This window comes from Propithecus coquereli, unplaced genomic scaffold, assembly GCF_000956105.1.
Source record: "Propithecus coquereli isolate 6110/MARCELLA unplaced genomic scaffold, Pcoq_1.0 Scaffold698, whole genome shotgun sequence".
Taxonomy (NCBI): domain Eukaryota; kingdom Metazoa; phylum Chordata; class Mammalia; order Primates; family Indriidae; genus Propithecus; species Propithecus coquereli.
This window is the reverse complement of record NW_012153040.1, coordinates 715,682-738,419: the sequence shown is the minus strand read 5'-3', so window position 1 is coordinate 738,419 and position 22,738 is coordinate 715,682. Positions and strand designations below refer to the sequence as shown.

The 22,738-nt window shown below is 53.0% G+C and overlaps 2 protein-coding genes and 1 pseudogene across 5 annotated transcripts in view; 2 read left to right on the top strand and 1 right to left on the bottom strand.

The window, feature by feature from the left end:
* SNRPD3 (small nuclear ribonucleoprotein D3 polypeptide 18kDa) overlaps nt 1–8,124 on the bottom strand; it is a 15,386-nt gene extending 7,262 nt beyond the window's left edge. Inside the window, exons 1-2 of the mRNA XM_012660998.1 lie at nt 7,595–8,124; nt 6,042–6,185 (exon numbers count right to left, since the gene is read on the bottom strand). Of these exons, the coding sequence (XP_012516452.1) occupies nt 6,042–6,167 (126 nt within the window). The 5' untranslated portion in view covers nt 6,168–6,185; nt 7,595–8,124. The remainder of the gene's footprint in view (nt 1–6,041; nt 6,186–7,594) is intronic.
* A 376-nt stretch (nt 8,125–8,500) lies between these two features.
* On the top strand, nt 8,501–19,128 carry GUCD1 (guanylyl cyclase domain containing 1). 3 transcript variants are annotated; one of them, XM_012660997.1, is made up of 6 exons: nt 8,501–8,737; nt 13,970–14,054; nt 14,902–15,067; nt 15,840–15,931; nt 17,902–18,011; nt 18,667–19,128. In XM_012660997.1, exons 1-6 carry the CDS (start codon nt 8,695–8,697, stop codon nt 18,756–18,758), a joined length of 588 nt encoding a protein of 195 aa, XP_012516451.1. In that variant the 5' UTR covers nt 8,501–8,694; the 3' UTR covers nt 18,759–19,128. The 3 variants fall into 3 exon arrangements, with proteins under 3 accessions (XP_012516451.1, XP_012516450.1, XP_012516449.1); XM_012660996.1 differs by having other exon boundaries at nt 17,899–18,011; XM_012660995.1 differs by having other exon boundaries at nt 17,770–18,011.
* LOC105823727 lies at nt 18,859–21,099 on the top strand (annotated as a pseudogene). Its single transcript, XR_001138162.1, has 2 exons — nt 18,859–18,922; nt 19,118–21,099. The product of XR_001138162.1 is annotated as an uncharacterized LOC105823727 (transcript).
* Nucleotides 21,100–22,738: the final 1,639 nt, after the last annotated feature.

Here is a 22,738-nt window from a genome sequence, read left to right as displayed (position 1 = left end):
ATCTTGTTACTTTATTGGACAAATGATATTCTTTGTAACGTACCCTATTATGTTTAATTATAATTTACTTAACTTTATTCTAGATATGCTGGTTTTCAGGTTTTCATTATTAAAAACAGCACTATAGTGAATACCCTTGCACATAAACCTTTCTTTACAATTTTGAATCCGTTCCTAGAATTACTGCATCAAAGAGCATGAACTCTCCTACACTGACATGTTAAATGCATTTCCAGAAAGGATAAAACAATTTACACTTCTACTGGCAGTATAGCAAAACCCTTGGTAGCACTATTATTTTTATTTTGCCAATTTTCAAGTTTAGACATTCTTACTGTTTCTAATTTGCGTATCTGATTAATAAAGCCATTATTTTTGCATTTTAAATATCCATTTATACACAGTCATAACGTTTCAGTCAACAACAGAACACACATACAATGGTGGCCCCCTAAGATCATAATACTGTATTTTCACTGTACCTTCTCCATGTTTAGATACATATTACATGATATAATACTTATCACTGTGTTACAATTGCCTACAGGATTCAGTACAGTAACATGTTGTACAGGTTTGTAGCCTAGAAGCAATAGGCTATACCTTATCACCTAGGTGTGTAGCAGGCTATGCCATCTAGGTTTGTGTGAGTACACTCTGTCGACGTTTGCACAACCACAAAATTGTCTAATGACATTTCTCAGAATGTATCCCCATCATTAAATGACATATGACTGTATTTTTCCTTCTGTGAATTATCTATTTATGACATGTTTATTTTTAATTGGAATATTAATATTCGTGATTTGTAAAAACCAAGTTATATTAAATACTATATCCTTCCTTCAAAAAAAAACTATGAGACGTCCTAAGTGTTTGAATACTGATCACAGGTGGGCCAGAACACTCCTAACGTTCACTAAAAATCTATGAAGAAACCTCTGGGAACCCTTCACATTGGATTTCTAATAAAATCCACACCCATAAAAGTTTCCCCTCAAAGGCTATATACGGTCTAATCTATAAAATAAAAAATTATGACCCTATTCCTACTCATTATTCTTCATCTAAAGCTCCTTTTATGGTTTTTAAAAAGAAGCATTCTTAAGAAATAATTTTTTCTGATTTTGATGAAAATAATTCCTTACCTCCCTCATTGACACTAAATAAAGACAGGTGCTTCAGGCTCATGATTAAGTACATATAGCCAAGAACAGAAAATTCCCCATTTGAGGGCCTCTGGCCCTAAGTCATCCATCCCCTGGCTGGGCAAAGATTGGGGATGTCCCATTTCTGCTACAAACAAAAACCAGCTAAAGAGGACCACGTGGGCCAGGTGCAGTGGCACATGCCTATAGTCCCAGCTACTCAGGAGGCTGAAGTGGGAGGATTGCTGGAGCCCAGGAGTTCAAGGCTGCAGTGAGCTGTGATCACGCCGCTGCACTCCAGCCTGGGAGACAGAGCGAGATTGTGTCTCTTAAAACAAAACAAAACAAGGGACCATGTGATTCTCCATAGGGGGCCCTTAGGTTATGCTCATAGCAACAGGAATAGGGCACCATCATCCATAGCTGATGCCACGTCCTGCAGCACCAGATGCTGTTTGCCTTCCAGGGGTGTATGAGGAGTGAGAGAACAAAGTTCCTGCCGTCCAAGCCTAACATCAGATATACAGAACTGCCTACACTCTCTGACCCAATAAGCACCATCTCAGGGACCTTATCCTAGGTTTCCCTCTCACATATTTTACATTTTCAAATGTCAAAAAATAAAAATTGCTACATTAACAGGCTACCTTAAAAATACCCAAGGGACGGTTGGTCCAAGTGCAGTGGTGTTTACAACTAATTGATCACAACCAGTTACAGATTCCTTTGTCCCTTCTCCACTCCCACTGCTTCACTTGACAAAAAAAAAAAAAAAACACAACCAAGGGACGATAAAAGATGGTGTCTTTTCTCTGAGGATGTTGTTGAGCTTACCTGTACCATGACCTATTTGTCTATATTTATCCTGCCATATAATTTTTTTAAACCATCTCTAACTTTTTTTTTTTTTTTTTTTTTTTTAAACAAAGACCCCTTTTTGTTGACAGGGCTAGATAGAGTGCCGTGGCGTCAGCCTAGCTCACAGCAGCCTCAAACTCCTGGGCTCAAGCAATCCTTCTGCCTCAGCCTCCCGAGTAGCTGGGACTACAGGCATGTGCCACCATGTCCGGCTAATCTTTTCTATATATTTTTAGTTGTCCGATTAATTTCTTTCTATTTTTAGCAGAGACAGGGTCTTGCTCTTGCTCAGGCTGGTTTCGACCTCCTGAGCTCAAACAATCCGCCCACCTCGGCCTCCCAGAATGCTAGGATTACAGGCGTGAGCCACTGCGCCCGGCCTCTAACTCTTTTTGAAAGAGAATAGAATAAAAAGTAATCACCAAAACCTCAAAACACATTCAGGGAAAGAAGTCCATGCTAATAGTTGTGGTGGGATTCTCTCAGCTGTTTTCCAAATCTCTGTGGTGTTCCACCCACACCACTTTTAGAAAAGAAAGTGTAGACCAGGCACAGTGGCTCGTGCCTGTAATCCTAGCCCTGTAGGAGGCTGAGGCAGGAGGATTGCTTGAGCCCAGGAATTCAAGGTTGCAGTGAGCTATGATCACAACACTGAACTCTAGCCCGGGCAACAGAGTGAGATCCTGTCTCAAAATAACAACCTTTCCCCCCACCCCACCCCACCCCCGGCAAAAAAAAAACCTCCACTAAATTCCAGCTGCCCTCTGGCCAAGAACAAGTAAGGAAAGTGCTGAGAGGATGTCCTCATTCCCAAAGCTCACTGTCTGAGGCCATGAAGGAAAGACAGCTCAGGGAGCACTGTTTCACTGCCCTAGCCCCTGCCCCTAGCCCTGCGGTGCTCAGGGAGTGTGAATGAAGTCAACTGTGTTCACCCACCACAGGGTTTAGCTCTGCCACAGCCTGCTGAATTTTTTTTTTTTAAGAGATGGGGTTTCCCTATGTTGCCCATGCTGGACTTGAACTCTTGGGCTCAAGAGATCTCCCACCTCAGCCTCCCGAGTAGCTGGGACTACAGGCACGTGCCACCTCACCCAGTCCTGCTGGGTTTTATTCAATGTGCTCAGGTTTTGGTAGACATAGTGAAGCCTCAGCATCTAGGCATGGGCAGCTTTATGTGCTTAACTGTGCTCCTTCAAAAATTCAAATATTGAATTTCTAATCCCCAGTACCTCAAAATGTGACCATATTTAGAGACAGAATCTTTACAGATATAACTAAGTTTAAATGAGGTCATTAGGGTGGGTCCTAATCCCATATACTTGGAATCCTTATAAGAGATTTGGACAGAGGCACTGCAGAAGGAAGACCCTGTAAAGACACAGTGGGTAGACAGGATCTATATCGATCCAGCTGAGGAGAGGCCTGGAACAGATCCTTCCTCCATAGCCCTCAGAAGAAACCACCCCTGCTGACACCTCGATCTCATACTTCCAGTCTTCAGAACTGTGAGCAAATAAATTTCTGTTGTTAGGCTGCCCAGTGTGTGGAATTTTGTTATGGTAGCCCTAGTAGACTAATGGAGGCCGGGAGGCAGGTGGCTGGCCACCACCATTGGTCAGGCATTTGCCACACATCTACTCATTTCCTCTACACTATGGTTCTGAGGCCAAGGCACTATTTTTATCCCTGATTTAGAGGAGGGAACGGAGGGTGAGGGAGGTTCAAAGCTCAACCCAAGTTACACTAGGTGGCAGGCTGCAACCTGATGCCAGGGTCTGTGCACTTTGTATCTTGTCAGCTGCATCTCTAAGAGACCACTAAGGTCATCTGGTCAGATACCTTTACATTACAGATGGGATGTCAGAGGCCCTGGAAGCTCAGCAAGTTGTCCACATAAACATGGCTAGTGGAATAAACACATTAAGATTTACTACCCCAATTCTTACATTCTATTCACCAAACTGAAATGCCTTAAAATGGATGAGGATGCCTTAAGTCAGAGAACTGGATCTATGAAAGTGGCACCACACAAAGCTAAGGATACTACAGGCCAGGCCTTTTTAAGGCAAAGCCAGCTGCACCTCTCTGGGTCCTCCTGCTGGAGACCAGGAACTACAGGACCTTCAGAGAGCCCACACCGTCCATCTCTATGGCACTGACAGTGAGGAAATAAACCCAAATTACCAGCTGTCTGCCTTGTCGCATGCCAGGGAACTGCCTGAGCTGGTCAACCTGGCAGGAAAAAGACAGATTCTCACCGGGCGCGGTGGCTCACGCCTGTAATCCTAGCACTCTAGGAGGCCGAGGCGGGCGGATCGTTTGAGCTCAGGAGTTCAAGAGCAGCCTGAGCAAGAGCAAGACCCCGTCTCTACCAAAAATAGAAAGAAATTAATTGGGCAGCTAAAAATATATAGAAAAAATTAGCCGGGCATGGTGGCTCATGCCTGTAGTCCCAGCTACTCGGGAGGCTGAGGCAGAAGGATTGCTTGAGCCCAGAAGTTGGAGGTTGCTGTGAGCTAGGCTGACGCCACGGCACTCTACTCCAGGCAACACAGCGAGACTCTGTCTGAAAAAAAAAAAAAAAGACAGATTCTCAAGGGTAGAGAGAAATCACAAATAAACGTAGGAACCCTGCAAAGCAATGGATGGTCAGGATACCTGACCTGCAGTGTGACCCTGACTAAGGCACTTTACCTCTCTGACTTTCAGTTTTCTCATCTGGAAAACAGTAACAGGTACCATATGTTGAACACTTACAAGGCGTGAGGCACTGAGCTAGCTACTGCACACACATACCTCATCTGATCTTTGTAAGAGTCCTGGGGGGTATGGGTGTTATCCCTGTGGCAGTCTCAGGACTACGCTACTCAGATCTCCCTTCAAGAGAGAACAGGCTGTGAAGAGTGTAGGCAGTTGATAGCCTCCAGCCTCCACCTGTGGGATCCACCACAGTATTCACACTGAGGCCACTCTCTCCCCAGGATGCCAGCCAACGACTGACCACAGTGGGGGTACTAGAACCAGGCCACTTTTGCCCCACGCTGGACTCCTCTAATGAGCAATCTCTGTCTAGCTGAAACTTCCTCAGAGTTACGCTGCAGTCTGAAGCTCCTCCTTTCACCAGTCAGACCAGCATCCTGGAGTGAAAGCTCTCCTGCCTATTCCTGCTCCCTTGCTTTTTTATCCTTAATTGTTATTTACCCCAATAAATCTCTTACACATCTAATCCTATCTCAGCATCTACATCACAGAGGACCCAAAATAACATCACCCCCATTTCACAATTTAGGAAACTGAGTGACTAACATCCCTAAGGTCACATAATTAGGATTCAAACCCAATCTCTGACTCCAAAACCCAAGTTCTTAACCAATGGCTTAAAGAACAAAGAAAGCGTGTGAATACACTTTGTAAAGTAAAAATCCACATCACTATGCAAAAGACAAAGTGGTGCCATAAGAAGGAGACCATGTCAGGACCCTGCTCCATCGTTTATCAGCAGAGTGATATTCAGTTGATGAGTCCTGTAATCTCATTCTCCCTATTTTATGGATGATAAGACCATCACCAAACCTGCTTACCTCACAAGGTAGTTGCAACAATCAAATGAAACTCCTCCTCCAAGAAAAAAGGCAACCAAACACAGTATGTGAGTAGATTCTGCTAACTGCAAAGCATGTGGGCAGGGGGGGGCATATGATAATGGCCTCAAACCTGAAAGATTCTACCATAGCAAGTAGCATCATTCCTCTCACATAGGCACCCAAAATATGGGAGAAAATGAAGGCGTAATGGAGAAAATAAAGGGCAAAGTTAAATATTCCAAACCTCCACATGGTTTTTCCGCATCAACACTATGTGTCTCTTGTTCATGCCCACATACCCAGAGCCTAAAACAGTGCCTGCCCTGAATTAGGGACTTAGGAAATAACTGTTGAATGAGAACAACTTCCAAATGATCTCCAATCACCATCTTGTTGTTCTCCAAGACATAGGCCCATGCTCCCCCCCAGTCTCAAGTGTAAAGCAGGGTACCTGGCAGTTCATATTGTCCTCAGCTTCAATGAGCTTCCCCCGATATACCTCGCCGGTGTTTGTCTCACATGTTACGATGTGGCCCTCCGCCTCATGCAGGACTTTAATCGGTACACCAATAGACATCTTGGCAGGAAGAGAGTACTACAGCGAGAGAGACAACAGTCAGTTCATATTTCAGAGCCTGAGAAGGCATGTGGCACATGCCATGCCTCCCTCAAGGCCTGACACTCCATACAACTTACTAAAGATGCACAGTCGCAATTTCTACATAAGAAAAACTTAGCTCCTGGCTCAGAGGACCCTATCTGGTAAACACATGCAAGATGTGGGATGGGGAGGAACAGTGGGCTGAACAGAGGGGAAGCAAATAGGAATGAAAGAGAGTGCCTCCCAATTTCCGTATGGCCCTTTATTGTCATCAAAACAACCATCAGTCAATACTGTACACATGTTGGGGAAGAGGGGGTTGGAACGCATATACGATATATTTGTCAACATACAGTTGTAAATGATTCTATTTTGAGAACTATGATATGACCTGAGCTATCCGATACAGCAGCCACTGTCCACATGCAGCTATTTAAACTTAATTAAAAACCCAGTCTCTCTGTCACACTAGTGACATAGTGTGACCCTATTCCAAGTGCTCAACAGCCACATGTAGCTAGTGGCTAGCATACTGGATGGTGTAGATGTAGACCAAAGGACCCAGACAAACCCAGGAGAGGCGGCTGTATTTTAAGTCAGCCCTTTGATGCTCCACGTACTTTACCAACAATGCTAATGAGAAAATATCATAGTATTCACAAAGTGACAACATGCTATATGCTGGAAATGCTTATCTTGAAGGAAAAACAATCAGGACAAGTACTTGACCTAACTAAAACAGACAAGCAGTGAATTTTTTATTCTGAGATGAGCAACGACTCAAGGTTGGAACATATCATGTGTTCAAGAGAGAAAGGAGAACATGAGGTTGGAATAGTCAGGCAGGCTCCCTTGGTGAGGACCCCTGACTTTCAGCCTTAGAAGTCTGGATTTTATGCTTAAGACTGCGGGGAATCACTGCAGAATTATAGGTAAGGAATGATCCAATGAAAAAGTAGCAGCAATTACAAATTGGAACGAACAAACAGTTTTGAAGCAGGGAAATTTGTTAAAATTTCTTCAACATTGTGGAAAGCAAGAAGAGATCAGTGCCTGAAAGGGGGTCGGAAGCAGAAATGCGAAGAACTTTGAAAAGGAAGACTCAGATAGGATATGGGGGAAGGAGATAATCAACCAGAAAAGATTTAAAGACTATTAGCCTGGATGCTTTGAAAAACACCGACCTGGAAAGGTACAGAAAGTGAGAAGAATGTACTTCGTGGAGAAGCTAAAGCACTCACTTCCAGGAGTTAGTGGACTGCGCTGATGTTTGGGGTGGCCAAGGCTTCCCGCTCTCTTCCCTCCCCGAGCCCCGCAGAGCTCCACGCAGTGCGCCCTTCTCTAGCCCCTGGGTCCCCACAGGTGCCTTGGCTTCCCGTCGCCTGTCCCCGGCCTCTCCTCACCGGTTCCGGCTTTCTCTTCCTTCTCTTCGGTGAGGCGGAAAACGGTGCGAAAGCGTGAGTCTAAGCGAATGGCGGGCTCTGAGCTCCCAGAATACAACACGTTCCCAGAATACCACGCGCAGGACCCGCCCCCTTCCTTTCCTCAGTGGTAAGCGCGGTCTCTCCTGTGCTTCCTCCTCATTCAGCCGGCTGGGAAACGCGGGCTGCAGTAGGATAGTTCCGGCACCGTAAGAGAAGGCTGATGACTGGGCCTGGGGGCCGCCGGAAACACCGATCTTCGGGCCAGCAGGGGGCTGGAGAGGGGGCTCGCACTTCCAAGCACCCCACACCAAGGATGGGCTGGACGGTAAGGCGGAGATCTGGGGCCTGAGCCCTCGAATCGGGGGCGGCAGGAGGTGAGGCTGAGGGCCAGGACCTCCCCTCACAATTGAACGTTTGGATCCCGGCACCTCCAGGTAAGGGGCACCCTGAGCGAAGCGAGGCATCTCATACGGACAAAGAGACTGAGGTATAGAGTAGAGCTGGGGCCGGCCCAGGGTCGTCCCTAACGGAGTTGGAGTAACGGTGCATGGAGCCTCGGCGATGCATTGGGCGGGACCAGGGCTTACACCTGAGGCCGGCCAAGGTGCGGGGCCTGGCAGAGGCGGGGCTTGCTAAGGGGAAGAGCCTCTGTGGAGGCTATGTTCGCGAAATGCCGGAGCCTCGGGGCGGGGCTCAGAGAAGGGGCGGGGCTTCCGGGAGACCAGTTCGGGGGTGGGGCCCTGCGCGGCGGCGCGAGGATTGGGTGAGGGGGCGGGGCCGTCAGAAGCCGAGACTGCGAATGGCCGAGGCGGTCTCGAATCCGGAGCCTGAGGGCTACTAGGAATAGAAGTCTGGGGAAGGTGCGGGGCCTCTAGGTCGGAGCCTTGGCTCGGCCGGGGCGGGGCTTGGGGCGGCCCAGCAGCCTCCTAACGTTCTCCCCACCGCGGCGGCGGCGGCGGCGGCGGCGGCGAAGGAAGAACTCTACGCGCTCCGGCCGCGCTCCAGCCCCAGCCCCAGCCGAAGCTGACGCTGTAGCCCGCTCTGGGCCGGGGCCATGGGCGCCCCGCGCCGCCCGGGTCATGAGGACGGAGGCGGAGGCAGCGGGCCCGCCACTCGAGCCCGGTCAGTGCCTGTCTGAGGGCCTAAGCCTCACCCAGGGAATGAGGGGACCCCGCCCTAGCGCGGGGCTGGGTCCAGCTGCGCGACCTTGGGTGGACTCTCGCCTCGCTCCCCCCACCCCGCCCCAGTCAACTGGGATTTCCTTATACTCCCAGGGCTGGGACCCCAGTCTGCATGGTGGGAGGGTCCAGGTGGCAGGGGCGCCACCTCCCCCAGAAGCGAAAAATGCCTTGGGAGATCCCGTGCCTTAGGGGAGCTGGAAGGAACTGAGGCCGAGACTGTCACGGAACTGGCCGAGAGCACCGAGCAGTGGAAGGGCCCCTTCCCCTGGCCACCCAGACTCCGCGTTTTGTCTTGCTCCACTTCTTCACCCTCTGGTTCCTTCTGCCCCGCGGTAGCCTGAGCCCCTTTAGAGCGGAGACCAAGATGCGTCCAGTACTTTGGGCTTTAGTTTGCTTGTCTAAGAAATAGGGGAGGAGGAAGACGTGATTCCTGCTCTGCTTAAAGCACAGGATTGATGAGAAAGGGAAAGCGCTAGTAAACTCTAAGATGAGGAGCCAATTCCTGGGAGAGGTCAGGAGCATGTGGGACCTAAGGTGTCAGTGGGACCGTGGCATCACACCCAGGGAGTGTTCTCTTTTGTGTTTGCAGCTTGGAGTAGAGTCTGATGCTATACTGGGGTTTACATCCCTACTCTTTCAATGATCTAACTCTGATCTTAGACGTGGGACTTGCCTTTCCTGATCCTGGCATTTGTAGGGAGCTTTCCATGGGGCAGGCGCCGTGCTAAGTTGTTTACATGCAGTACCTCAATCCTCATAATGCCTCAGTGAAGAAGGTTACCCCTGCTCTTTGCACATTTGCAGATGAGCATACTGAGGGGTTAAATAACCAAGGTCAGTGGACTACCTTCCTTCCCTGGAGACAGCTCCCAACTGAAGCCAGGCCAGGGCCTTTCAAGTAGACCATAGCTCTCATGTGGGGCAGTCCCTTGTCCAGGCATCAACATCTGGCAGCAGCTTTGGGCTCAGAAGGCTAAAGTTGTCGAGACAAATGCCAAGGCTTGCCTACACTTATCACTCCCCACAAGAGCGTATCCAGATCCGACCTGCTCATGCCAAGCCTGGGGATGGCAATGTGGGTATGTTGAGCCCTGTGGGGCCTCAGAATTAAGGTGTCTAGGGCACAGGGCAAGAAGAGGAGGGGCATCTGAGTCACTGAGGGCCATAGAGGACAGCTGTCCTGCACGACATTTTACTGCTGGGCACAGGGGAAGGCACAGACCAGGTCATAGCCTGGCAGAAGAAGGCCCAGCTAATCGGTGCCACAGCCCAAGCCACAGAGTAAGGAGGGAGCCTCAAACAGAGGGCTGTAGCCTTGGGGGATGGAGGGAGGGGGAGCACTGCAGTGACAAGTAGACCGAGGCATCTCAAGGGATAAGGTCCTTTTAAAAAATGCCTTCCCTTCACCAAGCATGTCTGAGTGCCTACTCTGGGTTAAGGGCCAGGAGGAGGCAAATGCAACCCTGTCTTCATCTGCCACTGAAAAATTCTCAGGCCGTCTAGTGGGGAAAGCAGACGCCACCTCAAGGACTCTCCTGAGAGGGAGACGGATCAGAGTATTGGGCGTTCAGAGATGGGAGACAACATCCCAGACTAAGACATATTCAAGAGCAAAGCCTGGGGAATAAACAGCCTGAGTAGAGAAAAACAAAGGCAGTGTGTGGCTGCAGTGGGGGTTCTTGAACAGGGAGGCATTGCCATGATAGCACAACACCCTGCATAGAGCTCTGCCATTGCTCAGCCCATTGCAGGCAATTATTTTAGAATGAGTCCCTTAGATCACACTGGTTTTGTAAAAGACAGGAAAAAAAAAAGTATAATATGAGTTCCTAGAGGTCAGGGCTTGGGTCTTTAGTTGCCTTTGTGTCCCCAGAGCCTAGTACACAGTAAGTGCTTAATAAGTTCACCTCTTCCCACAAATATTTATTGAGTTACTACTAAGCATCAGACACCAGGCACTGAGAATAAGAGTAAACGAGATTAGCAAGGTCCCTGCTGTCATAGTCCATTTGTGCAGCTATAACAGAATACTCAAGACTGGGTAATTTATAAACAATAGAAATTTAATTTTTCACAATTCTAGAGGCTGAGAAATCCCAGATTAAGGCACTGGCAGGTTCAATGTCTGGTAAAGGCAGATAGTGCAGTGTTGTCTCAGTGTCCTTACATGATGGAAGGGGCGGAAAGGAGATGAATGCTGTATCTTCACATGGCAAAGAGGAGAAGGACAAAAAAAAAATTAGCCTAAGCTGGTTTCCTCCAGCCCTTTTATAGGACACTAATTCATTCGTGAGGGCAGAGCCCTCATGACTTAATCACTTCCTGAAAGGCCCCCACCTTAATGAGGATTAAGTTTCAATATGAACTTTGGAGGGGCACATTCAAACCATAGTTCCTGCCCTTAGGAAACTTACAGACTAGTGAGGACACAGAGTGCCTTGTTATTGCTACTTTTGCTAAGCACTGCTCAGGAAAGACTCAAATGACAAGAAGGGGCAGCCTTAAGAACAGCAAGGGGGAGAGAGTTCCAGACAGGGAGCCACACGTGCAAAGGCCCTGGACTAGAATAAAGGCTGATGGGCTCACAGGGTAACTGGAACACAGGTGAGGGCCAAGATAGAGCTGGAGGGGCCCAGGTTGGGCAGGGCCCTGCAGACCATGGTAAGGGGTGAGAACTTTATTCTAAGAGCAGTCGGAAACTGAATGAGATCCCTCCATCTGCTGTGTGCAGGGACAGGAGAGGGGCTAGGAGTGGAATTGGGGGCAGAGGATGGACAGAAGTCAGGTAGGACTGAATCTATGGTAGTGGTAGAAGACGAGTGTGCAATGGCCTTGAGTGAAGGGCCTGATTTCCTTTTAGAAGCACCTGGGGTAAGGGGAAGGAAAGGAATGAAGCCTCAGCCCAGCCTGGCTTAGCGTACTGGGCCCCAGCTGGGAAGCAGGGTCCACGTCAGCACCTGCAAAGCACTTTTTTTTTTTTTTTTGAGACAAAGTCTCACTCTGTTGCCCTGGCTTGAGTGAGTGCCATGGCGTCAGCCTAGCTCACAGCAACCTCAAACTCCTGAGCTCAAGCGATCCTACTGCCTCAGCCTCCCGAGTAGCTGGGACTACAGGCATGTGCCACCATGCCCGGCTAATTTTTTCTATATATTTTTAGTTGTCCGATTAATTTCTTTCTATTTTTAGTAGAGACGGGGTCTCGCTCTTGCTCAGGCTGGTCTCGAACTCCTGAGCTCAAACAATCCACCCGCCTCGGCCTCGCAGAGTGCTGGGATTACAGGCATGAGCCACCGCGCCCGGCCTTGCAAAGTACATTTTACAGCACCCTGAGTGCTGGCATCTACAGAGGCCCATTTCATAGAGGAAGAAGCAGGCATAGAGAGGTCAGGTGACTGCCGCCCGTGCCATCCTGCCTTCCACAGGCCCTGCGGCATGCCCTTGGAGGCAAGGAGTGGAGAAGAAAAGAGGCCGGGAGCAGCCATAGGTGCCCGCCTCCGGTGGACATATAAGCAGCCCAGTGGGGGCACAGACAGCTCTTTGCCAGGGTCACATCCTGTGAGCCAAAGCATGAACTCAGGCTGGGAGGAGTGCAGATGAGGTAAAGGGCATAACCAGCCTGGGATCATGGAAGGCCCCAGAAGTGTTGGCATCTGAGCCAAGCCTTGAAGGCTGGGAAAGGTCAGACATAGGAGGCTAGGCACCTGGGACGCGGACAAAGGCCGGCAGGTCAGAAAGACCAGGACAGACTCCAGGTCTAGAGAGCGGCCCTCCTGCTTGGTGCCTGGATTGGTGAGAGCCAAGGCCGGCATAGCAGGTGGGACCCTGGGCGGCTCTGCATGGAGTGGTCATGCAGGCCAGGAGAGGCCCCAGAGACCCTCGAGATGGGGAAATGACAACGGGCTGGGTTTTCATGTGCTGAATGGGTGTCATGAGCAAGTAATGAGTGGTGGCAGGCAGAAAGAAGTCCCTTCTGGTTCTTTAGACTCTGACCTTTGTCCAGATTCACAGCATGGCTGAGGAGGGTCCTGCATGCCATGGGCCCGCTTGCCCCCACCTCAGGGCCTCAGCACGTGCTGTTCCCCTCTGCTGCCTGCTCCCTGGCTCGCACCTCTCTCAGGCACACCCCCGCCATCTTCCCTAGCACGGGCCCCTGTTTTTCTCTTATGTTTGTTTGTTTTTGGCATCCACCAGGACAGGGATTTTGTATCACCGCTGTATCTCCAATACGCATGCCAGGCACTTGCTAGGCTCTTGGGAAATATTTGTCAATTGAATGACTGAATCAGACCAAAGTCCCCCGCTTTAGGGATGGCCAGACTCAGTCCAGCAAGAGGAAGTCAGCTGCCCAGCCCACAGCCGGCCAGTGGCAGAGTTGGGACTGGAACTCTAGGTCGGGCCCTTGCTGCTCCACCTCATCGCTTGGTGAGGGCAGACTGAGAGGTCACTCGGGGACGATGGAGGACAGAGCTCAAAGGAGCATCCCACATACCACACAGCTTATGCAACAGTCCCCTCCTCCTGGCTGTGGTCTTCACACCCTGATGGTCCCACGGTCTTTGGAGTCAGGGGAACCTCCAGGGAACTCGTGAACTCAGAGACGTGTATGTGCCAAGTGATGCCCACATGCCAGTCCTGGGATGAAAGCAGGAAGCAAAACAGCCCCTGTCCTTGCTTCCTCAGAGCTTCTACCAAAAAGAAGGTCTCCAAGTGGGAGGCATGGGGGCTGTGAGTGCACATAGTGGGACACCAGGCCCAAGAGACGTGGCACCGTGGAGAAGTGACGTCCATGGGCAGGAGTTAGCTCAGGCACCTGGGAAGCCAGGAGCTTCCAAGCAGAGGGACCAGATGTGCAAAGGGATCATGACAGGTGAAGGTTTTGCCTGAAGGGTGGTCTGCTGAGGGCAAGGGGTAGCTAGGAGATGGAGGGTGCTAGGCAGCAGCCACCAAGGTGGTATCCTACGAGGTGTGGGACCCAGCCCACTGGAAGATTTTGAGTAGGGTTGACTGGCTGCGGCTCACGCTTGGGGAGATCACTGCTGTTGTAAGGAGAGTGGGCTGTGGGCTGGAAGGGCTGTGGCCAGGCTCCTGAACAGCCCTGCAGGCTGGGCTGCAGTGGAGTGGCTGTGGTAGGCTCTGTGCCACAGCTCTGCAACCTCCCTCTGTTTCCGTGCAGGGGACTTTGTGCAGCTGCCCGTGCCCATCATCCAGCAGCTGTACCACTGGGACTGTGGCCTGGCCTGCTCCAAGATGGTGCTGCGGTGAGTGCGCGGCCCAGGGCTGGAGGCCCAGGATGTCCCTGTCCACACCACCTGCTCCGGCTCAGGGGAGACACAGGAAGGGACCTGAGTGGGATTCATTGTGCACATAGCTGGCTGCGGTGGGGCTTGAAGGAGGCCCAGCTTCCACCCGGGCCCAGTCCCATCTGTAAAAGTGAGCAAGGGGTGTAGTGGGCCTTCTAGGTCTCCACTCTGGTGATGCCTGGGAACTTTGTGGATGCCCAGGAAGTCCCAGGTACCCAGGCCTGCCCCACAGAGCAGCCCCATAACTGGGACAGGGGGCCCTCCACCCTCCTGGCCTTGGTCTCCTGGGAGACTGGGATGCTGACCATTGAGCTGAGGCTGCATGAATATCACAGGGACCTTGACAGTGAGAGCGAGGAGGGACTGTGGCCATCACCTGAATTTTCAGTTGGCTGCCTGGAACCCCAGATCAGCTGTTCCCACATCTGTTCTACATCTTGGAATTCCCTGCAAGACGGGGTCAGCCAAAGGGTTGTGTGCCTAAAACTTTGAAAACCATTGATGTGATCCAAGGACCTCATCTTAGAGACAAAGCTAATGAGGCCAGAGAGGACAGTGACTTGCCCAGGGTCACACAGCCCACAAGAGATGAGAGATGAGAAGCAAGATCCAGGCCCTCGACTCTGGGACCCTGACAATCTCAGGTTGTTCCCTGGCAGATCGTGGACAGGACATGGGGCTTCACGATGAAGGAGGCAGCCCTTCTGGGGACTGGGGCTCTGACAGTGGCTCTTGTGCCTGTGGGTGGAGGGCAGTCGGGCCAACTTCCCCTTGAGAGCGAGCCCACCTCTGTGTCTGCCCACAGGTACCTGGGCCAGCTAGACGACAGTGAGTTCGAGAGCGCCCTGCAGGAGCTGCGGCTGACCAGGAGCATCTGGACCATCGACCTGGCCTACCTGATGCGCCACTTTGGCGTGAGGCACCGCTTCTGTACCCAGACCCTGGGCGTTGACAAGGGCTATAAGAACCAGGTGCGCAGCCAGCCTCCGTGCCTTTCTGCGTGGGGCTATACAGGGGCATAGGCCACCCGGAGCAGCGGCAGATGGGCTATAGGGAGGATGTGTGAGCCAGTCAGAGCAGGTGACCTTGACGTCCCACCTGCACAGAGGATCTGAGCATTGAGGCCCGGCTCCTGCCCGCCCACCTTCTGCCTTCCTCAGCCCTCGGAGGGTGTGCAGAGGCCACCTTCCTGTGTCCTTCCCCACCGTCCTCAACACAGGCAGGCCCAGGATCTCAGAGCATGTCACTCTGACCTCACTTGGCCTTCATTTGCCCATTTGCTTCCTGCTCATCAGGACAGCTGGCTCTAAGCTGGGTAATTGGTATTCTGGAAGAAAACCAAAATACTGTGTTTTCAGCCATGTCAACAAAGTGTGTTGCAGGGAGTGCGCCCGGCTGAGCCGAGCTGTGGCTGAGCTGTCCCGGGTGGGCACAGCCTCACCTCACCGCCCTTGCTCATTTGCTACTCCTGCCCACCGTAGCATACTAGCCATACTAGCCCGAGGGCGGCTAACCTTCCCCAGGGAAATGACCTTTGTCCAGCTGCCCACGCATCTCTTGAGCGCACTCCTCGTGCCTCTGTGTGGTCCTGCACAGACACAGCTCTCTGACCAGGCATACTGATGTGCTGGCCCCTGCACCTCCGCCACTGTAGCACGCTCTTTGCTTCATCCAAATAGGGCGAGGGCGGCCAGCGGGGGCAGCCAGGGCATCGGCCGCTCCAGCCTGCCCTTCTCTCTTCAGTCCTTCTATAGGAAGCACTTTGATACAGAGGAGACCCGGGTGAACCAGCTGTTTGCACAAGCCAAGGCCTGCAAGGTGCTGGTGGAGAAATGGTGAGCTCCATCCCTCTCCCTACTGGCCCTCCCTCACCTGCCTGCTCACCCACAGACTTGCAGTGGGGGAGGCCGTGGCTTCCGGTGTCTGGGAAAGGCTAGGACTTGGGGATCAGGCAGAACTGGGGCTTCCCTCCCGGGTGGCTGTGGACACTGACTTGGCCCCCTGAGCCTTGGTTTCCCCGTCCATAAAGTGGAGATCAGTGGGGCTGCATGACTCAGGCTCCAACCTAGGGTGGCTCCTGAGCAGGTGCTGTAGGACAGGTGAGCAAGACTGAGGCCAGCCCTCGGGTTGCTCATCGAAAGGTAGCATGGGACAGAACACAGGAGCCCTAAAGAGGGTGACGGCCTGAGGAATGTGCTGGTACAGCGATTGACAGGACGGAGCAGGAGGAGCCAGCGTGCGGGCTGCCTAGGGAGGCCTGGCTCCCTCATCTGCCCATGAGCTGCTGTGACCTCACAAGGGCTTCCCTTCTCATCATACGCTGAGGCTGGGTGCAGGCAGACCCTGGAGCAGTTGCCCAGGCGTGGGTGGCATTCTCCAGGCTCACCGTGGGGCCATGCTCAAGGTTGCCATGCCTAGTCCCTGGTCAGGCTGCCCTGGATCACTCTGCTCAGATTTCTTCTTTCTTTACAGATTTACATTTTCATCATTAGCATAATGTAACCACATGATAGGTAATTTGGAAAAATGGGAGGGAATCTCTACTTTCCCTTTGGCCCCATGAGCACATGCTGAAAGGAAAGGCAGCAAATGTTTACTTAGTGGCCTGTGACAGGTGCCATTTCTCAGAGGAGAAAACTGAGGATGGGAAAGACCCACCCACAGTCACCCCACGTCTTGGCTGTGCCCTGATCTGAACCCAGCATTTCCACACTCCATTCCACGAAGCCTGCAGCTTTCCTTGCAGTCCAGCCCTGCTCTTTCCCCACAGGGGAAATCCTGCTCTCTCACACACAATTGGGAACCCAGCCAGCTATTTTGTTTCAAAGACCAAATGGGAAAATGGCATGTTTCCTTGGCCAAGGCAGCAAATCAAACTGCCACATGACTCAGCTGTGGCCGAAGCTAGGCCAGGCCACGTGGTGCTGACGCTGCCACTCCTGGAAAGGGCCCAAATGAGTGAGCACCCTCACCAGCAAAGATGGGGAAGCCCGTGGCTTAGGGTCCCCCAGCCCCTTCTGCTCCTTCTGGGTTTTTATTTGGATTCGCTGCCTACTGGAGTGCACAGAGCAAGGCAGCGCCTATGAGTCTGCCTCGGACTGGGAGTGACGGCTCCAGAAGCCGTCACCGCTAACCTGGGGGTTTCCCTGGAAGCACTGCCGACCAGCCCTTCCTGGGCAGCCCCTTCTGCCACAAGGAGCCTTAGAAAAGAAGAAAAATAGCCCTTTTAGAGAAGCGTTTGGTTTTGAACCTGGCTAAGCCATGCTTGGCTCAGATTTTGGGGATGAGATGGGCCAACAGTTTTCAACATAAACTACATATGATTTAGGGCAGAGGAGAGACAGGGCTTGGCAAAAAGAACCCACTAACCAAGCTGGGGGTCAGGTTCCATGCGCTGCTCCAGTGGTTCTCTGCCGGGCCCACCTGGAGCTGACCTCCAGCTGTCCCCATAAAGGGCCTGACAGGGCCAGCTTGTCCTTGTGCACACTCAGATACCACCACCCCACCCCCCACCCCCCATCCACCACCAAGCCGAGCCTGGGCCACAGTGACACAGCAGGTATGTTCCCACCTGCATGGAGCTCAGGGTAAAGGGAAGAGGAGCTGGGCCCTCGAGTTTGTAGCACAGGGGACTGGTGCAAGCAGGGACCCACTGACCCCCTCCCGCCCACAGCACGGTGAGCGTGCACGACATCCAGGCGCACCTGGCGCAGGGCCATGTGGCCATCGTGCTGGTGAACTCAGGGGTGCTGCACTGCGACCTGTGCTCCAGCCCTGTCAAGTACTGCTGCTTCGCCCCCAGCAGCCACCGCTGCTTCTGCCGCACACCCGACTACCAGGGCCACTTCATCGTCCTGCGCGGCTACAGCCGGGCCACTGGCTGCATCTTCTACAACAACCCGGCCTACGCCGACCGTGAGTGCTGGGGGGGCAGGGTTAGGGGGCGGCCACCTACATTCACTGTCCCGGGTGCCTGGCCCCACGACTCCCTCCCATTCGACCTGGTGTGGCCAAGACCTTTTCTCCAAAGCCCCTGCTCTTCCTGGGCTCACCGCTCTGGCCATGCAGGCAAACCAGCCACAAACCTGCAGCCAGGCTGGCCTCGTCCACAGCCTGGCCAGCCCCACACCACTGCCCAGGTCCCTACCTCACCATCTCACGCTGCACAGGCTGCAGCACCCCTCCTCCCTGCCCCCAGCCCTCCCAAGACAGCCAGCACCGTCCTCAGAAATGAAAGTGACCAGCCCCAGCCAGGCCTGCCCACTGTCCTGAGGGCACGGGACGGGCAGCCCTGACTCACACAGACTTATCCTGTCAGTCTGTGTGGCCCAGGGCACGTTTCCTCCTCCCTCTGGGCCCCACTCTTGCCAGCTGCTAAACTGGGGAGGGGTCAGAGGAAGCTCATGAAGGTCAGAATAAGCAAGGAGGGCTTCTGGGGGGTAGAGGACTTGAGCAAAGAGGGTGGCCACGCAGGTGGGACATAGACCTCACCCGGCTTCCCTGGGTGCCAGCAGGGTGGGTCTTCTCCCCCTACCCGCTGACCCTGCTCTGCCCTCCCTGCCCCTAGCAGGAATGTGCAGCACCAGCATCAGTAACTTTGAGGAGGCCAGAACCAGCTATGGCACAGACGAGGACATCCTCTTTGTCTACTTGGACAGCTGACAGCTGGAGCCTGGTGTGCCCAGGCCCTCAGACCCCACCCCCACTGCATCTGGGCCCACTCAGGATGCCCTAGTCCAGGCCCAGGGCTGCTGGAGCCGGGATGCGGAGCTGCAGCCTCAGCCTACCTGGCAAAGCCCCAGGCAACTCTGGGAGGTTGCGGCAAGGTTGCTGCATCCGCCAGCGCTGTGTGTTGTGCTGCTTACCCTGAGCACCTGCTGGGTGCTGGAAGCGTCCCCAGAGCATCTGAGAGGATCCTTTCCCCAGGACCCCAGGCCCGGAGAAGTCCAGCCCCAAGGGTGCCCTTCCTGCCTTCAAGCCGGACCCATAGCCAGGGTCCGGCCCGAAGGGAGAGGCCTAAGTTAGTCTCCCCATAGATGCTGGGACTGAGCCTGGGGAGAGAAGTCGCTTGACAGATACCAGTTGTCAAAACAGCATCTGGGGGTCAGAGACAGTGTAGCTGACCCCAAGACCCCAGGGGTGAGGGCCCCTCTCCTGGAAGTGCTGCAGACGCTACTATGCCCCATGGTGGATGCCACTGCGTCCTCTCGCCTCCCAGTGGGCCCACGTTTCTGTGGCTGGTTATAGGGCCTCTGGCATAGACACACCTCACAGCCACTCTGCCCTGCAGAGCCCCAGCCCCTGGGGACTCTGAGGCCCCCCCGCAGCCCTCCAGGACCTCCAGCTGTGTGGGGTGGAGAGCCCTCAGGTGTGTGGGCTGGGCCTGGGCTCCGCTGGTGGGTCTAGTGGCCGGTAGCACAGAGCGCACTGTGGAAATAAACAGCTGCCTGGGCCCCAGAGAGCCACCCACACCCAGAAGGCCTCCTGACACCAGCCTAAGTCCTGACAGCAGGGTCCGTTTTTTGACCTGGGGGTGCAGGGAGCCCCACGTCCCTCAGGGCTGGGTGCTAGGGCCTGTGCTTCTGAAGCTACAGACAGGGGCAGCTGCAGCTGGTACCCAACCTGGTCCTCAGGCCAGGACCTTTCGCACAGAATGCTGGGTCTCTCCTGTTTTGACCGAGAAGGGGGCGCCTGCCTGGGATCACACGACAGCATGTAGCATAGACAGCTGTTTCCTTCCTCTTTTTCTTTTGGTTGGGGGAGGTGTTTGTTTTTTTTGAGATTTGAGTTTTCATTTTTGATGGGTGAGCATCACCTTCAAGTAAAACAATAATAGCAAGAGTGAAGGTACTTTGGAACCACTAACACCTCTTTTCACCCGGCAGGTAAGCCGGGCCAAGCTCTTTTTCAAAGGGAAGGGGGGCTCGGCCAGCTGGAGGTCTGAGTAGCAGGTCTGGGGAGAGTCTGCCCATCACAGTGGTGGAGCTGGGTCTTGAACCCATGTCTGCACCTAAAATGATAACGGAAAGGGATCATTCCCAAAGGGGCTGGGGACAGCCTGCCTCTGGCAGAGGAGTAACAGCAACACCATCCCTGCACCTCTGGGTCTTGGTCTTCCAGCGCCCAAAGTGTGGCACGGTGGCAGCTGTTGTCCCCACCCATCAGCTCACCCCTCCCCCACCAGGGTGGCGCTGGGGCAGAGGTGGGCTCTCATAACGAGGGCTGTCAGACCACCCAGCTATGTTGCTCCTCAACACCAGACGCAGTCTTTGGCCAAGAGGGAGATGCTGCTGGCTGAGCAGCACCCTGGGTTTCAGAGACTGGTGTTGACTTCAGACTGGCCTCATCTCCATTGCCTTAATGCTGGTGGCCCGGGGTGCAGGGAGCTCTGGCACCAAGCCCAGGAGTACCGCACAGAACAGCTGTGGGGCGTGGGCATCCTCAGGACACATTCGGGCAAAACCGTGGTGAGAACAGCTGCATGAAGGGAACCAGTGGGAGGAAGTGAAGCTTTCAGGGTGGCTGGATGTGAATGGGGCAGAGCACACGTGCTGGGCGCTGTTGTGGAGAGTGGCCTCCATGGAGAGGGGTCACAGCACCTCAGTCCTTGGGCCTGGAGGATGGCTTTTCAGGGCAAGCCACAAGTTAGAGGTCATCTGTAAGATTAATGAAAAGCTGCCTCTTCCCAAGACCTATCTGCCTGGGGGGTCACGGAGGCAGGGTGTAGGCCACGCTATGGCATTCTTGCACAAGTCACGAAAATGGGACTGGAGAGAGCCTGGATGTCAGGGACTTTTGCCCACAACATGTGGCACCCACAGCTGCCCAGCCTGTCCACACGCTGGGGCCCGGCACAGCCTCAGAAGCCATGAGGGACAGTGGGCTTTGTTCACTCTAGCCACAGGGGGACGAAAGGGATCTTTTGCATTGCAGATATTTTATACACAAATATATTTTGTTTGTAATGAGCCATTCTCAATAAACATTATTCTCATTGCAAAAATTGTGGCAGGGCCTGGCTGGCCTTCCCGAAGCTGTGTTAATCTGCAGAATTCCTGTCCCCTTTCTGACTTCTCAGCAGGAACACATGGGAACCCAGGTCCTTGACTTGCCATACCCAGGCTTAGCTGGGACTGGGGCCCAGGTTTTGCTTTCCAGGCCCACGTTCCTCCCGCTCAGGCCTCGACATTTGTGCAAGGCCTGGACAAGTGGTGATGCGGGTACGAGGGCCTCGGGGCTCAGCTCCACCAAATTATACCAAATGCGATTATGGGAGATGAATGAGGGAGGTGTTGAAGCAGGAGGGACAGAAGAGTCCAGTGGAGTTGGCCGCCCAGAGCATGCAGGGTCAGGACAGTGGGGGACAGACCAAGGACTCCTGGTGGGGGAGACTCTGGAAACCAAGGGGCCAGGCCAGAGCAGAGATCCGAGCCCAGATGCCACACCAGGGCCAACTACCCAGCAGTGAAAGGGCATACGTGTCATGCAACCCTGCTAATCGTCCACACTGCTTTGGGGTAGGGTGTGGTACCCCCGTGCCCAGCTGCATTGTGGGTCCACCTATCTGCACACCAGCTCATGAGGCCCACTCCCCCTTGGACCCCAGGGGCCACCAGAGAACACTGGACACATGATGCCAGACAGAGACACAGGCATGCCACAATTACACATAACACCTTTACAAATAGAATCAGACACAGTGGCCATAGAAGGCATTATCTATTGCTGCGTGGCAAATTACCCCAAAACTTAGCAGTTTAAAACAACAAACGTTTATTATCTCGCAGTGTCTGTGGGTCAGGAATCTGGGTGCAGCTGAGCTGGTGCCTCTGGCTCAGGGTCTCTCATGAGGTTTCAGCCACCTCAGGGCTAGACTGGGACTGGAGCATCTGCCTCCAGGGCTGCTGGCCACAGGCTGCCTGAGTGTCCTCATGACATGGCAGCTGGTGACCTGAGAGAGCAAGAGGGCATGTACCAGAGAGTGCCCAAGATGGAAGCCACAGTCTTTCTATAAGCTAATTGGAAATGATGTCCTATCGTGTCTGTGGAATTCTATTTATTAGAAGCGAGTCAGAAAGTCCACACATGCTAGGGATTATTCAGGGCATGAACACCAGGAGGCAAGCTCCCTGGAGGTCCTCTTAGAGGCTGCCTACCATGGCAGCCAATGGGTGGTTCCATTTATTAAGTCTCAGACAAAGCTAGGAATATACCTGCAGACCATCTTGTCTAGCACATCCCAAGCCAAGCCCCTTACAGCACCAATGGTGAGAAGTTCTACACAACGGGGTGCTCTGCTCAAGCCAGCCTGGTACACCCTGCATGCTACAGTCCCCTCCAGGAGATTTAGGATGTGCAGAAAAGGCTCCGTTTAATCCTGCAGCCCATCATTACTTGGCCACAGTTTGCTTTTATGTAACACTGGTATTCTGTGAAATATGTTGACACTTGGTAACCACTGGTCTTGTCAAAGGGGGAGACCAGGGCCCCGAAAGGGGCAACAACTACTCAAGGTCACCGCTCAATGCGCTAAAGACAGAGTGAGACCCAAGCCTGTCATTGCTGTTTTCCCAACCCACGGACAGGCCATGGTCAGAAACAATGCCAGTGACCCCGTGAAGATGAGCCAATGCCAGAAGAGC